The sequence below is a fragment of the Marmota flaviventris genome, chromosome 2 (genome assembly GCF_047511675.1).
Source record: "Marmota flaviventris isolate mMarFla1 chromosome 2, mMarFla1.hap1, whole genome shotgun sequence".
Lineage (NCBI taxonomy): Eukaryota > Metazoa > Chordata > Mammalia > Rodentia > Sciuridae > Marmota > Marmota flaviventris.
In genome coordinates this window covers 75708930-75726104 of record NC_092499.1, presented here as the reverse complement: position 1 = coordinate 75726104, position 17175 = coordinate 75708930, and the positions used below count along the sequence as shown (strand labels likewise).

The following is a 17175-nucleotide window of genomic DNA, read 5'->3' as shown; positions in this document are numbered from 1 at the left end:
CAAGGTGGTGGTACTGAGGGTCTCCATCAGATCCTGGCTAGCTCCTTTCGTGCAGTTCCACCCCACACCACAGGTGGCAGAAGCAGCCCTTCCCTGCTTGCGGTTTTCAACTCCGCTTCTGTCTCTGTCAGAACCGACCAAGTCAGTATGGCGCGGGGGGGGGGGCAATTGCCACAGGAACGGTACAGGCTCGCTTTCCTCAGAGATGCTCCCCACCGTGATTGGTCACTTTAGAGCACAAGATAAGGATGTACGTGCCCACTCGTTATGGTGACTAGAAAGTTCCCAGACCTGGCTCTCGCATGCCTGGCCGGTTTTCCGCCCCCACCGGGCGGGAAAGGTGCGCCCGGCCGCTGAAGCTCGACCCGGAAGCTGCAGCGCGGGCTGCGCTCGCCTCTCCGCGGGGACTGTGGGCTCCGCGCGGAGTCTGTGGGCCAGCCGCGTCCTCTGTCCGTCCGAATCCATGGGTCTCCATGGCGACGGCAGGGGTGGGGGGCGGGCAGCCGGAGCAGGGCTGCGGCGCTCCGGGGGCCTCGGCGGCGGCGTCACGGTGTTCGCCGCTGTAGCCTCAGTGTTCACCCTCACGCTGCCCGCCTCGGTGCCGGGGGGAGACTCGGGTAAAGTACTCTCAGGCCGCCCCTCCCGCCCTCTCCCCTGGTCCCACTGCGGGAAGCCGCGGCCGCCGCTCCTGGTTCAGTCCAGTGGGCTCGGGCCTCCCATGCACCCGCTGGTTTGCAGCGCGGGGTTCATGCTTCGGAACCAGTTCTTCCATGCCAGTGACTCTGGTTTCGTTAGTTCCTGGGCTTTAGAGAAAGGGCTCCTGTGGGTTTCTCGAGAGGGGGTTCACCGACCTACCCACTTCCTCAGGTCGTTTTTTCCGACCCTGACTTTACTTACCATTCCCCTTTAGTCCGCTTATGTTACTTAACGAGCCCTCGTGTTTCAGACAAAAGGAAATAACAGTAAGGGCGCATGGATTCCCTGAGAGAATTCTAGCGTGCATAGAGACAAGTTACAAATCCTGGAGACATAAGAGGGAAACGTGACTGAGAGAGAGTGTCTCAGAATAGCTCGTCAGGAGAGTCTTCTGAGGAGGTGATATTTTAGTTGAAACCAGAGTATTGACAAAGAATCGTGCAGAATATTTGGAGAACCCTTTAAAAAAGTGGGATCAGATGTGGCTTTAAGCATCTTCTAATAAAAGGAAAAGCACGACTCCTGGGCCCTTTCACATTCATTCTTGTTCTGTATTTGAGACTAGAAACAAAGTCTCGGTTTTGTTTCTGTTTTACTACCAAATTAAGTGGATCATCCAAGTAATGCCTTATAACTGGCAGTAATTGACTCAGAACAGTGCTGTAACTTTAGGCAGTAAATCTCTATCCTCAAGAAATGGTGTACTACTTATCTTTTATTGGATGACATATTACCCCAAATTTAGTGGCTAGAAGCAGCAGACGTTTATTATCTCCCGATTGGGGTAGATTCAGAAGATGGGTGCAGTTTAGCCAGGTGCACTATGTAGGACAAGGTTGCAGCCATGGTGTGGTCTGGGGCCACAGTCCACTGGAGGCTCCATTTGAGGAAAATCTGCTTCTAAACTCAACCTAGTTTCAAGCTATTCGGTTCTCTCTATAAAATAGCTGACATGTCAAAAGAAAGAGATAGGGCACCTCTGTCTGACACCTGTCATTTTGTAACCTAATCCTGGAAGTGTTATGCCATTGCCCTGTTTTATTCGAGGGACTCAGTAAATCCAGCCCACATTCAAGGGGGAGAGGATTACACAAGTGAGAATTCCAGGAGTTGGGGATTATTGGGAGCTGTCTTCAAGGCTGCCTACCACATTGAAGTTCCCCAACATTCTGTTTTTCTATTCATTACCTTTCCAATTTCTTTCAGGTCCTATTCAGTGGTTCATTAGTGTACGAGGGAATGGAGGTTTCCAAGATTTATATTAAATAGTGGGAGTAGCTTTGTGGATGTGAGTTTTAACATTGGAGTGCACTATTCAAAGATTAGATAGTTTTATTACCTGTTTTTAAAACAGCTACTTATGGTTGTCTGAGCCTTAGTATGGGATAGGATGAATAAGAACATTTAGTGAGCGCTAACTATGCCAGCGCTAACTATACCAAATGCTTTTTATGGACTGATGTTTTAGCCCTCCCAGGTACTCTGAGGTAGGTACTATTATTACCTTCCTATTGTAGATGAGAAAACCAAGGCTAAGCTATGTCCAGAGTCACAGTAAGTCAGTGCTGTCAGGGAAAAAACCCAAGTAGATGGCCTTTAGAACAGGCACTGGTAACCTATACTTTGTCAAAGAATTTTATGAGATACTTTGTTACATCCACCATCACAGATGTAATAATATTTAAAGCCTGTTTAAAATCTATGGTTGTTTACTCATACCTGTAATCCCAGCTACTCTGGAAGCTGAGAAGGATGATCACAAGTTCAGGGTCATCCTGGCAACTTATTGAGATCCTCTCAAAATTTTTAAATCATAAATAAGAGCTGGAGATGTAGCTTAGTGATAGAGTGCTTGCCTACTCTGCACAAGGCTCTAGATTCAATCTTCAGTACTGAAAAAGAAAGAAAGAAAAAAAAACCTATGGCTGCGATCTTGTTTTTATTAATGAAGTATTTTTCCTCAAAAGAATAAAGGTATATATTCCCCAAACTTTTTTAGGTGTTCTCATTTGCTTAATTTGATACTCAATAGTGGTTGCTTCTAATAGTTTTATGTTTATTTTGGGGAATAAGTAAACTGTTTTTCATCTATATAACAGTATGGAAACTTTGTTTAATCATATCTTTGATCATTTTGTTTGTGTGTTGAGTGTACTGTTCTACTTGAATATTTACGAAATAATTTTCTTATCAATAAACAGAACACATCTCAAACAAAATAATGCATGTATTCTTCTTCCCAATAAGTCTTAAGTTATACTGCATAAACCCATGGCATTGTGTGGCTTTGTTAAATTATAACAGTATAATTAACATTTAAGAAATAGGAAAAAAGAAATATGAAAGGAACTGGGTTTTATAAACATTAAGCATCTGTAGACAACTCTGAGCTTGCACCAGTTTGCTTCCTAGATAACAAACTATGGGTCCCATTGTTGCCTGGAAAACTTGGGTTCCAAAGGTGTCTTGAGTAGCAAGTATGACAGTGTAGTATGTCTTTTGATCAAGTTTGGTCCTAAAGGGACCCAAGTTTTTGAGTAAGATCAAGAAATCTTCCATCAAAAACGATGATCATGTAATTCCAATGTAAGTAGGACTTAACTTTGAAGAAACACCAGCTTAAAGGGTCAGGACAGCTGTGTTCTGTGGCATATCCTCCTGAAGCAGGAGTAGGAGGATCACAAGTTTGAAGGTACCCTTGGCAACTTAGTCCTAATCTAAAAGTCTAAAAAATAAAAAATAAATAAATAAAAGGACTGGGGATGTAGCTCAGTGGTAAAATGCCCTGTGGATTGAATCCCCAGTACAAAAAAATAAATGGAAGAGAATGAATAATGATTGCAAAATTTTGAACTCATACTTTGTCACACAGATATAAGAACAACAAGAAAAAAAAATGATCAAAAGAGTTTGGAACAGCAGACGTAAGAGCTAACCTGTTAAGGAGAAAACTATACTTGAGAGTAGTTACAAAAGGAAAAATTATCCTGAATATTTTTAGACCATAAATAATTTATTTAAAAAGAAATATTTGGGATTCAAAAAGTACCTTAATTTCTACTCATGAGTATCTCCAGAGATTTTTTTAATGTCCTAAAGTGGGGATTAGGTCAGTGGTAAAGCATCCCTGGGATCAACCCCCAGTGCAAAACAAAACAAAACAAAAAAGTCCTCAGGTAATTGACTTAAGTGGGCAGTAGATGTCTTTGGAACCCTTAAAGGACTTCTATTTTGCAGTCATTTACCCAAGAATGAGGTAGGTGTCTTGAGTAGCAAGTATGACAATGTGGTATGTCTTTTGATCAAGTTCTATGTTCAGGGCTTGAGTTAGATTGTGTGGCCAGAGGAGGAGGAGATGGGGATGTCTTGGCAGGATCATGAAATGGCTAAGATAATGTTTTTAAACTTAGTGGGAGAGAGAAATGAAAATAACTAGCCAGAATATAAGGCAATCTAAAGTGCTAAACAGACTCAAGCAAGCTCTGTAAGGAGAAAGAAGTGATTATTTTTAATGGGGGAGGCTGGAGAGAGTTGTGTAAGGAAAGGTGTCACTGAGGAGGTGGCAATTGAATGAACTAGGCCTTGAAAGATTTAGGAGAGAATGCTGGGGAAATATTCCATGGTGAGAAAATGAGTGCTAAGAGGTGCCAAAGAAGACCACTCCAGAGGAACACTGGGTATTCAGATTTCACTGAGATGAGCCTGGATTGATGGATAAGCCTGGCAAAGGGACCTTGCAACCTAGAGTTGAATGTCTTGCTGAGGAATCTGAACTTAATTCAGTAAGTAGAGACTAGTCATTGAGAAATTTTATACTGGAGATATAATCCAGCTTATTTGTCTTAATAAGTATAGTAAGCCATACTAAGCAATTTCAGTATGCAGATAAAGTGGGTTGGTCAAGTCTTGCTGAAGTCCAGGCCAGAGATAGTAAAGTCTAATTGTACCTGGGGCAGTAGAAATTAAAAGCAGAGTATTGGTACCTACTGAAGTACAAAAAACAGACATTAGTACTTTTCTTATCATGTAATACTAATCGCAAATCATCAATATTGACCGATTTCTTACATTAATATATACTACAGTGTATAGAGATGAGTCAGAAATAGTCCTTATGCTCTGGATACTTAAACTAATAACAAATAAGCACTGAATTACTGCATCATAATTCTAGAAATAATGCTAACAATGAGGAACTATAAAGCATATAATAATTTACTGATTGGAAAAAAAATGTATTATAGCAGAACCTATCAAAAGAACCTAGGTGGAAATTGTTTTAAAATATCTAAATGTATGCAAATGCCAGTATTAAGGTTATATGGCACATTTTATAAATTATCAGACTTCAGACCTTTGCACATTTGACATAAATTGTATCTTTGTAGACTATTGTGCTAAATTCTTGAGAGACGATACAGCACATTATACTAATGCTCTCTAAAAGTATTTGTGTATTTTCAAGTAAATATGACTTTCAAGAGGGAAAATAAACATTTTTTAATGGAAATTTACCTGTATTTCCACTGACCAGTTATTGAAAACTATCAAACATAGTTTGTTCAATAAGACCTAACAGAGAAAATATTCTTTGACTATTTCATGCTGTTAAATCTCTACAGATTTACAGTTTTATCCAGTCAAATTAATGCAAAACCCCAATGCAAGCATTTGGATTTTGAAAACTTTGGAGGAGTGTCATTCTCTAATAGTAATTATTGGTTTTACATTATTTTTTCACAGGGGAACTGATCACAGCCGCACATGAGCTTGGAGTAAGTATTAGTTTTATTGTTTAATCAATGCTCTCATTAACAGTTTTAGGAATTAAGAAAGTTTAATTAAGCATGGAGTAAAGTAGATTAATTTATTTTCAAACCCTAGTTTTTAGTAACTTATAAGTACAGTACGTGACAATTTACTTTAAGTTTTAAATCCAATTAAACTAAATTATAAAGCGAAGCCTTTACTATATATACAGTGGCTGGCTTATTATCACCCCAAATTTTGTATAAGCTGTGGAGAATAAAATAAATCGGGTTAACAGTTTTAATAAGTTTATTATTTAATAAACTTTATTATGGTGCATGATCCCTTTAGGCAAGACCTTACGACTGTCAGCATGGTGGTAATCCCATAGCAGTGTGGTCTTTCAACTTTCTAACCAATACGATATTTCAGAACCTGCTTTTTTTCAAGAGCCTTTTAAATGACCCTAATGTACTGTGAACCTAGAGAACAAACTGCTTGAGAACTGACAATGAAATATGTCACCCTTTTTCGAGGTGACACACCATGTGATAGACACTGCCAAATCCACTAAAGAAAATATTTATTTGTATTGGCACAAGAGGATTACAATAGGAAACCACTATTTAAACATTTAGTCTTTGGCACTTAATCTTTCTACTTGCCTGAGAAAGGGCTATACTTTTCAATTAAAGTCGGTGTGACTCTTTTCGTAGATGAAAGTCTTCTAACTGTTGCTATTTTTCCATAGGTTGCCCATCCTCCTGGCTATCCTTTGTTCACACTGGTGGCTAAACTAGCAATTACACTCTTTCCTTTTGGTTCAGTTGCCTACCGAGTCAATCTTCTCTGTGGCTTATTTGGAGCAGTAGCTGCATCATTACTTTTTTTCACCGTTTTCAGGTAAAGTTGATTAGTTAATAAGTTTTAGTATTTGGAGATGTGGATTTCTTATGGCCAACTACATACATTTAAAAAATCTTTTGTTGCTTGAGTGGTTTCCCTAACTCACGTGACTTCACTTTCTTCATTTACAGTAATTTCATATGCATTTGGCCCCTCACATGATTACATGGCTGGTTCTGCTTTATACAATGGGGTGAAGGTGTCACTGGTTCATTATCACAGTTCTCTGGTTAGGCAGAACTAATGAGGTTTGTCATTTTGTGAAGATGCAGATAGGCCAGTTTAATTCAACAATATGAAGTTCATCTTTTGATAAATGGTAAATACCATTTAATTACTCACAGCATTGCTGATGGGCAGCTGCCTTTCACACCAGATCTAATCTAGATATATTATATTCTAAATATGAACATGTATGCTTTTTGAAATGAGGTTGTTAACTAAGAAAATTATGTTTGGGATGTGGTTTTAGTTAAGTTCACTTTGTTCCAATATAGCTGCAGGGAAGGTAGGCAAACTAGACCACACTTAGTTACTGATGGAAAGCTTTCTTAGTTTGTAAGCTACTCTTGCTTTAAAAAAGTTGTAATTAGTTTAGGATATTGGTTAACTTATTTGTCTTTGATGTTTCTGTCTTCTTTACTCCTAATTTAGTCTAATCTATGCCCAAGAGGATAATAGCAAAAAGATAAATTATACTTCCTAAAATGTGAAAAACCAAATTAAAGCACTTCTTCAAAAACTTTTCTAGTTTTTAAAAATAAAATAAAATCATTTTGTATGTAAACACAGTATAATTTGAGTAGACATAATTTCAAATATAATTTTTGGAGACTAATATTTTATAATATAATGGTCATAACACTGCCCTTTAGCTAAATTCTTTCTAAATTCTTTTTTGGTTATTTATAGAAAGGTAAAAGTTAACAGTTATGACTCTCAATGTTTACTTTTAAATCTATTTGTAAAAAGCTTTCAGATTTAAATATTTTAATTATTGATGATTTATTAAATGCTTATTATTTAATTTGTTTCTATTTAGTGTTACATTTTTTTCAGTGATAGCCAAATCTTTAAGTTTGAAATTTTAAAAATAATATCTCTGATTCATTAGTGTTATGAATACTTTATTTTTCTAAATTACCAGAATAAATTTTATTAGAATTATTTCTTCTGAGTCTTTTGCAATTCAGAATCTGTCAGTATTTCCATAGAGAGAAAAGCTGATCATCTTTTTTTAAAAAATATGTAGGTATAAATTGGGATTCATCTGTTGTATATCAAATGTATGAGTTATTAATTTTCATAAAGATATTTTAAGACAGACATTTAAAGAAAACTAGTTTTTATTTTAAGAGTTCATCTTTGTTTTAGAGGATCTTTTATGTAACATACATCTATTTAAATGTTATACAGCTATATAAATGCTCTTAGGCAAGTAAAGTGATTTATCTCCAAAAATTTTCTGTTTGTCAACATATTGTTTATGGCATTCCACATGAGAATACTATAAAAATCATACATAAAAACCTTTGCAAATACTGCATAGCTTTGGACTATAATTTTCCTTTGAGTTGTCCACAATTAAAAATGGCTTTTATTAATGCTTATGCTTGATTATATGACTTTTAGATAAGCACACTAGCCTGTGACCCTTTTCTTTTAATATGCAGCATTAATGATAAATTTTTATACTTGCTAATGTGTGTTTGAAATCACAACTTTAATATTACTAAACCAGGCATTTGAGTGGTTTTAGTAAGGCAGTACTTTGGAAAAGTTACTATCTTTCCGAAAAGGGATCTAACAATATTATCTCTCACATACGTTTTAATATGAAAATACTTCATTATTTTGAATACAAATAACTGACAAGGTACATGTCCTTTGGGAACAACCTAGTTCAAGTGGCAAATCTGTTTTGTCAAACAATAGACACCCTTCAGAAAGGAGAAGCCATCTCTATGGTAATAGGACTAACAGTAGCCTATTGATTGAGTGGAAGAAGACATTATACAGTGTCAGCTGGCTTGTTACAATTTCATTTGTTGTATGACCTGAACTTAACCTCTAAAACCTTTCTTCTGTGAATATAAACCCAACAGCAGGACACAGTTTTTGTACAGCCATTACAGTGATGGCTTTTTTCCAGTCCTAGCATACAGTAAATATATTCCTTTACAGGTTGACTCCTTTATCAGAATTTGTTTAGGAGACATTTCACTACTTTATTCATTTACAGACTAAATCATCATTCCATTTTGTTGTTGAATATTGAAGGGTTTTGATCCAGGAAACAGTTTTATTCTTTCTTCCCCCTCCCATCACTTAAGAGAACATTACTGTACATGTGGGATTAGTGCTGACTGGTGTGCAGTAAATTAATTCTTTTAACAGGTTTAGGTTTTTTTCAGGTAATTGTTCACATAGCATTCACTATATTTAGCTCTTGGGGTGGACATAAAGACCTTCTGTACCTTTTAAACAAAGATTGTATTTCAAAAGCAAATTTCTGTTTAAATGTGTTGATGTAAAAGGCTCCCCTTTTTTCAGTAAACATGACTTAGATTGAAAGAACAATTTATTCGTTGTTTCCCATTACTGTGTAATTTTTGCTTTTCTTGCATCTTTCTCTTGCTTTTAAAAGCCGTAAGATGTCATTAACACTGCATTTTTTGTCAGTCTTTCCTAATGGTTGGCAAGAACTCATTTATACTTGCTTTGCTCTAGTGTAGAAAGTGTATGAGTAAAACAGCACACTGAAAGCTGTATGTGTCACTGTCATTTATTGAATTAAAAATAGTAAGATTGTGGCAGTTTCTGATTTATATATTGTCCCTTTCAGGGGCATTTTAAGGCATGCATTATGTTAGGAGTTTAATCTAATACATTTCATTTGTATGAAATAATTCTTATTTAATTTGTGTACATATCTGTGTTTTTAAGGTTATGTAATAAAGTTAGTGACTTAAGGAACTGAGATTTTCCCTTTTAAGACCTTTGAAGTAAATGACTTTTAAGTTTTTGATTATCTGATGTTTAAAGTGTCTTATTTTCTATTTGCAATTCCCAAACCCTATTAATATAAAATAAGAAGTTATAGGTAATATAAATCACAAATATGAACATCATTTAACTTAATACTTGAATTTCAAAGTTATTTTCTAGCAAACATCAAATTAGGTCCAATATAGTAAAATAAGGAAGAGTACTAAAATCACTCTCATCAAACATCTACATTTAATATGTGCTGATCATTAAAATAGAAGAAAGTGCATTGATAGCATTGTATACAAATGCTTTATTGCAGGGAAGATTTAACTTGCTCATGGTTTCAAATGAAAACATATCTTACATCATTTATTTTGATAGTTACAGGACAGGGAATATATTCCCAACAGCCTTGAGAGTCAGCATTTCTTTTTCAAACTATTAATGACCAATGGGAACTATAAAAAAAATCCATTCATCAGTGTTTCTTGAACACTCATGTGAATTGAAAGTAAAACTCTTTTAGTTTTTATAATTAAAATTCAATACTTATTTTAAAGAAAGTAAAACAAAAAGTTACTAACCATTAAATAGGCAGTTTTCTAGAAGGCAGTGTCTTAGAAAACTTGCGTAAAAACCCTAATATCATTAACATAGTGTATTTAGAAATCAGATTTCTTAATGTCAAGCAGGCTTCTTAGAATATATGAATATTAACAATAATTAAAGGTATATTGAAACTATTTCTATTTAATACAAAGAACTTGCGATCAATTTCAGTAGTATTTAAATATGTTCTGGCAGATTATTTAGTGCCCATATTTTATGCATGGGATTTTGTCATTTTTATAAATTATGTATTCCTAAACATTGTGTTGCTAAAAATTAATTTGATTATAATTTTGGAAAGCGAGTACTTGATTCTGAGCACCATCTGCTATTCTTATAGCTTCCGTTAAGATTCCATTCAATAAAGAATAGAAAATTAAAATGCCATACCTTAGAGAATGAGAATCTCCTGCTTAAGGGACATTTGGATTTTCCAGCTCAAAGAGTACTTTAGATTATTGCCATAGAGAATAATGTGAAGCTCTTTCTAATTTCTGAAGTAACTACGCATAAGTAACAAATAGTCACCAAGTTTTTGTAGTTGAAGAAGAATGGAAAGTACTGGAGCATTAATTTCCATTCAGGAGAATATCTGTCTTGATCCCTGGTTAATTGATCATATATTTCTCTCGTACTTGTATTAAAATTGCATTGACTCAGACTAGTTAAGCATATTAAGAGCTTGATTCATTTGCATTTTTTTATAAGTAGAGGGACATATTAGACTCAAATAGCAGCGCTTCATTTTGAAGGGAAAAAAGCAGGGCAAAAACTCTTTTAAGACTGTAGAGTCTTTCTGACAGCTAGTCAGAGTTAGAATTAGTTCAAGGAAATGTTAATAATGCACTGCCTGGCCTAATCCCTTTGATATCACCAGGTAGCCTCCTGTTCATGGGTTAATTGCTTTAAAAGCGAAGGCAATATTCTGAGCGGTGGGCCGCTTCACCTTTTCACAGCTGTTACCATTGAGTGACAACTAAATCCCATGTGTAAGATGAGGAAGAGCTCAATCTCCAATTGGGAGAAAATTTATGTAAACCGCAATCCCTTCAGAATGTGCGGAAGTCATAGACTTTCTTGATTTACTCTGCTTTTCCCAGAAAGCTCTATTGTTCACTTTCCTAAGTCCCATCAACCCTTTGTAGCAGAATATCACAGCGGCAGCAGATAGCTTGAAATATATAAATGCTATCATAGCTCTGATTAATAGCAGTGCTTATGAGTCAAGTCTGATAACAGTGCAGCTCTCCACTCAATTTCAGATACTGCTAATGGAATCTGTCTTCTCCAATTGTAATATGAGAAGGCCTAATTTGCCATGGAGCTTGGAGCTGTCACCAGTAGGGGATTGTGGGGTCAGATGGGAGCTGCCAGGTTTTTGCCCTGCAGCTTGTATCTCTCACTTTGAATAGAGCAGCCCCCTGCCTGCCAGTTAGCTGATAGGCCGCCGTGGGGTTTATGCCACTATGTACAATAGGAGAGGGCTACATAGGCTGACTTTATAATTGTGAAGCTAGCTCATATTTCCACAGCTACTGTGCTGCATAATTTCTAATAAGTGGTTTTAACAAATGTCAGATTATGAAAAGTTTCCTCAATTACAAAAACTTATAAAACATTTAAATTGCTAAATCTGTTTCCTGCCGAGATTTTGCCACTGGAACTAGTCATCAGTTATTATGACTGCCCTAATAAATGCATGTATTTCTTAAAATTACAAATAAAATATAGGTCATAACTCATATAGACTTGCCACTTTTCAGAGCCATAAAAATAGAAAACAATCTTAACAAATTGAAATATTAAGATATACTTCCCAACTTTGCATATTCAAACTCAATATTCTCTATTGTTAAGTTGGTTGGTGTTGCTGATGTAGTTTAATACTTTCATTCTGTGGGTTTAGTTATTTGGATTTTTAAACTTGCTTTTAAGATACTTTTAAGCATTGTGAAAATTATGCAACATCTTCTAAGTTTTCAGTTAAAAAGGACTGGGTATGAAAGATGTTGGCCAGTGCCTTTGAGAATAATATGCTGAAATATACTTTTACCAGTTTCAGTTTTACTACTGAATGCAAAGTATACTATCAACATTATCAAGCTAATCTTGAGGTCTTGTGTGTTTTTACAGATTTCAAATAAAATGTTCTAAAATATGTAATTTGAGGGTTATTTTAAACTGTGAAGTACCTCAAGAAGGTATTGCCTTGCATTTTGAAGTTATTTGGCATACCATGAAAACTTAGTAAAATGTAAATAATGGTGATTCCTATAAAGACTAGTTCATTTTTTTCTTTTAGGGGTATAAGTTGATGGGGTATAATAAAATGAATTATTTGAAACCTTTGTCATTTATTAATTAATGTATGAATCTTAATTCTAATATAAATGGTCTGATTATATCTTATTTATGGAAGCTCTTCATAATCTTATTTTTCCCATTTCAGTTGCATTTTTTGAAGGCTTTTTCATTTTTTCCTCCAATTTTATATAGTGGTTTAAAATCAGGAGTAATACTTGGTACTTTTATATGGTACTGCTGGTTAATATTTACATAGCTGAAAATACAGGTGAAACGGTTTACCTTTTGATTGATTCTCATCAAAGAGAATTAACCTTGGTAGGATTTTTTTTTCTGGAGTTACAGTAAATTTATCTGCAAATTTTTTTAAACTATGGAAATGTTTAAAAACATTTTAGACCCAGTGGGTGGTAGCTTCAGAGATACACCTTTAACATATCACATTTTCAATGACTGATTATGTTCATTAGGTCTAAACTTGAAAATGTTTACATTCTAATGCTTTCTAATCGACCATGAATATAATATTCCCACAGAGCACTTGACATATATTACATGCCCAGTGCTGAAAGAACGTAACCTTAGCAGTACTTATATTTTCATAGCTTAGCTTCCCAGTATCACCATTCCCAAGGTAGACTGGAAAGATAAATATATGGCATTGATTATGTGAATGAACAAGAAGGGAACATTGTATCATTTTCACGAGCAAAACTCAGAAAGATAAAAACATGGAAGAGTAAGGATAATAGATTTGCTGTTGATTGTATACTGCTTTATTGTACTTCTTTCCTGTAATCCTTTGCACCATTTTGGTTGTCAGTATGAATTGACACTAGCAGTAATTTCTTAAACATTATTGTTCATATGCTGCATTGTGGTCTGCCTACTCCCATTCCACTTACTTCAAGGAGTTCTCACTATAGAGGAAGGGTGCTGTAGCCTCCATGTTGGGTTCTTTTCATACAAGTAACACTGAAGGCCAATGCGTTCATTAAATTTATGAGGTACATCACGTGTGTATTTGGAATGAATTTCAGGTTTCTGTTATTTGCCTTTTGATTTAGGGTTAGACAAACATGTTACTACACATGAAAATCAAATACAGTGTAGTAGAAAGAAAAATATACCTTATCATCAATAGCAAAACAGTGTCAATGGTGTAAATTGTAACCTGATTTATCCATTATGTCAACAGATGGATACTAGCCCATCCGTGAGGAAACTACTACACAATCAGTACTTTTCTTAGGAAGCTTCTTGGGTCTCATGGATTTTGTGGACCAAAAAGAAGGCAGTTATGTTTTAATCAAAGAATTCTGATACTTTAGGCTGCTTTTAATAGCATCACATCTTTACACTTCAGTGGGGAACCTCTGTCATTTGCATTATCTTGTTGAAGTTTAAAGTACTTGACACCTTTCCCAAACTATCTGTCATATTCTTGATATGTCTTTCTTCATTGTGCATAAACACTGTTCACTACTAGAATGTAAACTACATGATTTTAGTGTTAACCAAATAAAAAGCAATTAGGAAGATTTATTTATTGCAAATGTACTTCATAATGTTTTATATGTGAAGTATTAAATATGTTTATATAAAATAAATCATACTTCAATTACTTGGATTTGCTATTCTGAATCACCTTTTCTCTATTAGTGTAAAACCATAGAATTAAGTATATATTTATTAGCATAAAAATGTGATTGTGATTATTGATCTTGACAGATGACTGTCCTTTATAATGCAGTGGTTATGGCCTTATAAGATTTTATTTTAGGGGCTAAGTGTGGTGGTGCTAGCCTATAATCCCAACTACCTAAGGGGTTGAGGAAGGAAGATCATAAGTTCAAGGGCAGCCTTGGAAACTTAGTGACATTCTGTCTTAAAATAAAAAATAAAAAGGGCTGGAGATGTAGCTTAGTGGTAGCACACTTGCCTAGCATGTGCAAATCCTTGAGTTCAATCTCCCAGTATTGCAAAAAATAAAATAATAAATAAAAAAGATTTTATTTTTCTACAAGTCAGCTTAGATTCTACAACTATATGCTTTATTTGAAATAATATCTCCCTGATTTTGCTCTATGAGAACTGGATTGAGAACGGAAAATGTTTTTTCTCATAGTGTGGCTAACTCATCCTAAAATGTTCTTAAGTTACAATGGAAAATACACTATTTGGTGAGTTCTGGTGAAAAGAGACTTACTTTATTCACAACTTCATTTGAATTTCTCTTCTTTTTCTCAAGTTTACTATTGGTTTGTTTAAAATAATTATCAATTTCAGTAAAAAAAAAACAATTTTAATGAGCTAATTTTAAGATTCTACATTAGCACATTAATTGCTTTTGAAAAAAAATAATTTGATATGTTTATTCAAGAGAATAAAATGAAAATTGAAATAGGATTTCTTAATTGCCAAGTGAAAACCAATAGTGTTTTTGATTATGTCATTATTTTTTGAAAAAATTCATCAGACTTAGTCTTTACATAGGTGAAAGTTTTGTCATATTTTGTAGGGAATTCATGTTTATAGTTCATCTGCATATGAAACTTTATGGATAATACAAGATATCTTGTTTTGTGGGCTCAAATCAATAATTTCATTTAAAACTCATATTTAAATAAAAATGTCAGATTTGACATCCCTTCTAATTATTTTTACTTATTCTTTTTTGGTTTTGTTTATTTTGGTACTGGGGATTAAACCTAGGAGTGCTTTACTACTAAGCTATATCTCCAGACCTTTTTTAGTTTTTATTAGAGACAGGGTCTCACTAAGTTTCTGACACTAGCTTTGAACTTGCAATTTTCCTGCCTCTGCCTCCTGAGTTGCTGGGATTACAGGTGTGCACTACTGCACCCTGCTATCTATCAGTGTGTGAAAGACAACATGAGAAATTGTGAACCTTCTGTATTCTATTATTCCCTTTGAAATATGCATTTTTGTAAACAAGGTATAAATCATATAAATATGAAGATGAAAGTGCTTTTTTAAGTAAATTATCCTTTCAGTACTCTTGCCAAAAGATTAAGACTTGACTTGAAATACAGAATGATGAAATGAGTATGCCTTAGTTTCTAGAAGATGTATCCATATCACTCTGTGTTTTTTAAAAAAATCAATGTAACAAATCCAAAATAAATCCTTGAATTTTTCCCTTAATTTCATTTGTTGCCAAGACACTATTTTTATAATTATAAAGCCCAACAACAATAAAGGACATGGATCTTGAAAGATGCAAAATGTATCCAAATACCAAAACATCTTTTGTCTTAACTTTTTACACTTATAAAAAAGAGAATTCTTTCTAAATAATGGCATACATGTGATTTTATAAGCATTATTTGAAAATGGTTGGACTAAGGTGAGGTAATTAGAAACTGTTGCTACTTGAAGCCCATTAAAAGCTTAAAATAAAGTGTGTCTAAAATTTTTAAAGGTATATAAATGGGAAAACCTTTAATTTTCAAAATGTTAAATAGCTTTTATAGAATGCGGGCACACATACATGTACACATACACATGAATGATTCACTATTATGTTGACATGATTATCCAGGGGTCTTAATAGTCCAAAAATAATTCCTTTGACTTTGAAACACATTGTATAGGGGGTTGCATGTTTTTCAAATCTGATTTCCTTATTGTGTCTTAATTTGATTATAGTTAAAAGTTTAGATGCCTGGCCTGGAAATATGGCTTAGTAGGAGAGTGCTTGTCTAGGGTATGGAAGGCCCTGGGACTGATTCCCCAGAATCACCACCAATAAAATAAACTAAAATAAACTCTCTCTATTCAATACACACTTAATAGTTAAAATATATATCTATTTTTTCAATTTCGTGAAAACCTGGAGAAGGAGCAACTACCCTAGTCTCTAGTCTTAAGTTACCCTAGTCTTAGTGAAAGTCCTTTAGGGAAAACTTAGAAAAGGTGATGCTTACACTGAGTTGTAAATAATAACTGTTAAGTTAGCCATGTGAAGACAAAACAGTGCTCCGGATATACAGAATCTTATTCACAAAGAAACCCAGAGGTGGAGAACCAGCTTATAAGTAAGTGATTTACATGTCATATAGTGTTGTTGAAACATGGAGTTTGAGAGGGGTTATGTTAAATGAAGCTATGTTTGGGCTGAGATTAGAACATGAAAGGTCTTGACTATGGTAATGTGTTTCTATTATGATTCAAGGGGAGTCATTAAAGGTTTAGATGCAGGAGTGTGCTAATATCAGGAATGGTTGTGAAGGCAGAAGACTTACCATACTATTGGGTTGGTTTGAGTTCCAGGGGATGATAATAACTGAAAGAGGGCAGTGGCCATGTGAGTGAAGAAAAGTTGATTAGTTTCAAAATAATTATGATATAAAATTGATAGCATTATGAAGTATGTTTAACAGGGAGTGGAAGCCTTGATGGTGACTCCAGGTCTCTTAACTTGAATAACTAAGGTAGATAATGAAAATCATGAATATAGAATGTACAGGAGTAGGATCCTTGTGAACAGAGAGGGTGGAGGTTAATATGGTGCCCATTAACTGCGATGTTCTATGGGACATCCAGAGTTGGGGGGAGTGGTACTGGAATGGGTATATAGCAATTGGTTGGAGTTACATAAATCTGAAACTAAGAGAGCAAGTAGTGCTAGGGACAGATTTGGTGTTTTCAGTTTGTAGTTGTCAGTTGAATTCAAGATAATAGATAAAGCTGACCAGAGTTTGTAAAGTTAAGAAGAGCAAATTGCCTGAGAAAGAAATCTTGGAAGAGCCCAGCTTTCAATGAATTATTGGAAAAAGAGACATTCAGCGAAGACACAGAAGGAAGATCCAGAGCTTATATAGCTCTTATATAGGAAAACTGGGGGTGTCGTGGTGTCCCAAACATAAACCTAGTAGAGTGAATCTGGGAGAGTGA

General features: G+C 35.0%; 1 protein-coding gene across 6 annotated transcripts in view; it reads left to right on the top strand.

The window, feature by feature from the left end:
* Window positions 1-417: 417 nt before the first annotated feature.
* The window catches only part of Tmem260 (transmembrane protein 260), a 100151-nt gene continuing 83393 nt past the window's right edge, over window positions 418-17175 (top strand). For 3 of the 6 annotated variants that reach the window (XR_011706649.1, XM_071608019.1, XM_071608018.1), the window contains exons 1-3: window positions 418-617; window positions 5440-5471; window positions 6197-6348. Coding sequence is in view for 5 of the 6 variants with exons in the window: in XM_071608019.1 (XP_071464120.1) it covers window positions 464-617; window positions 5440-5471; window positions 6197-6348 (338 nt within the window). In the remaining variant the exon portion in view is untranslated. The remainder of the gene's footprint in view (window positions 618-5439; window positions 5472-6196; window positions 6349-17175) is intronic. The other 3 variants (XM_071608021.1, XM_027929515.2, XM_071608020.1) reach the window with 2 other exon arrangements.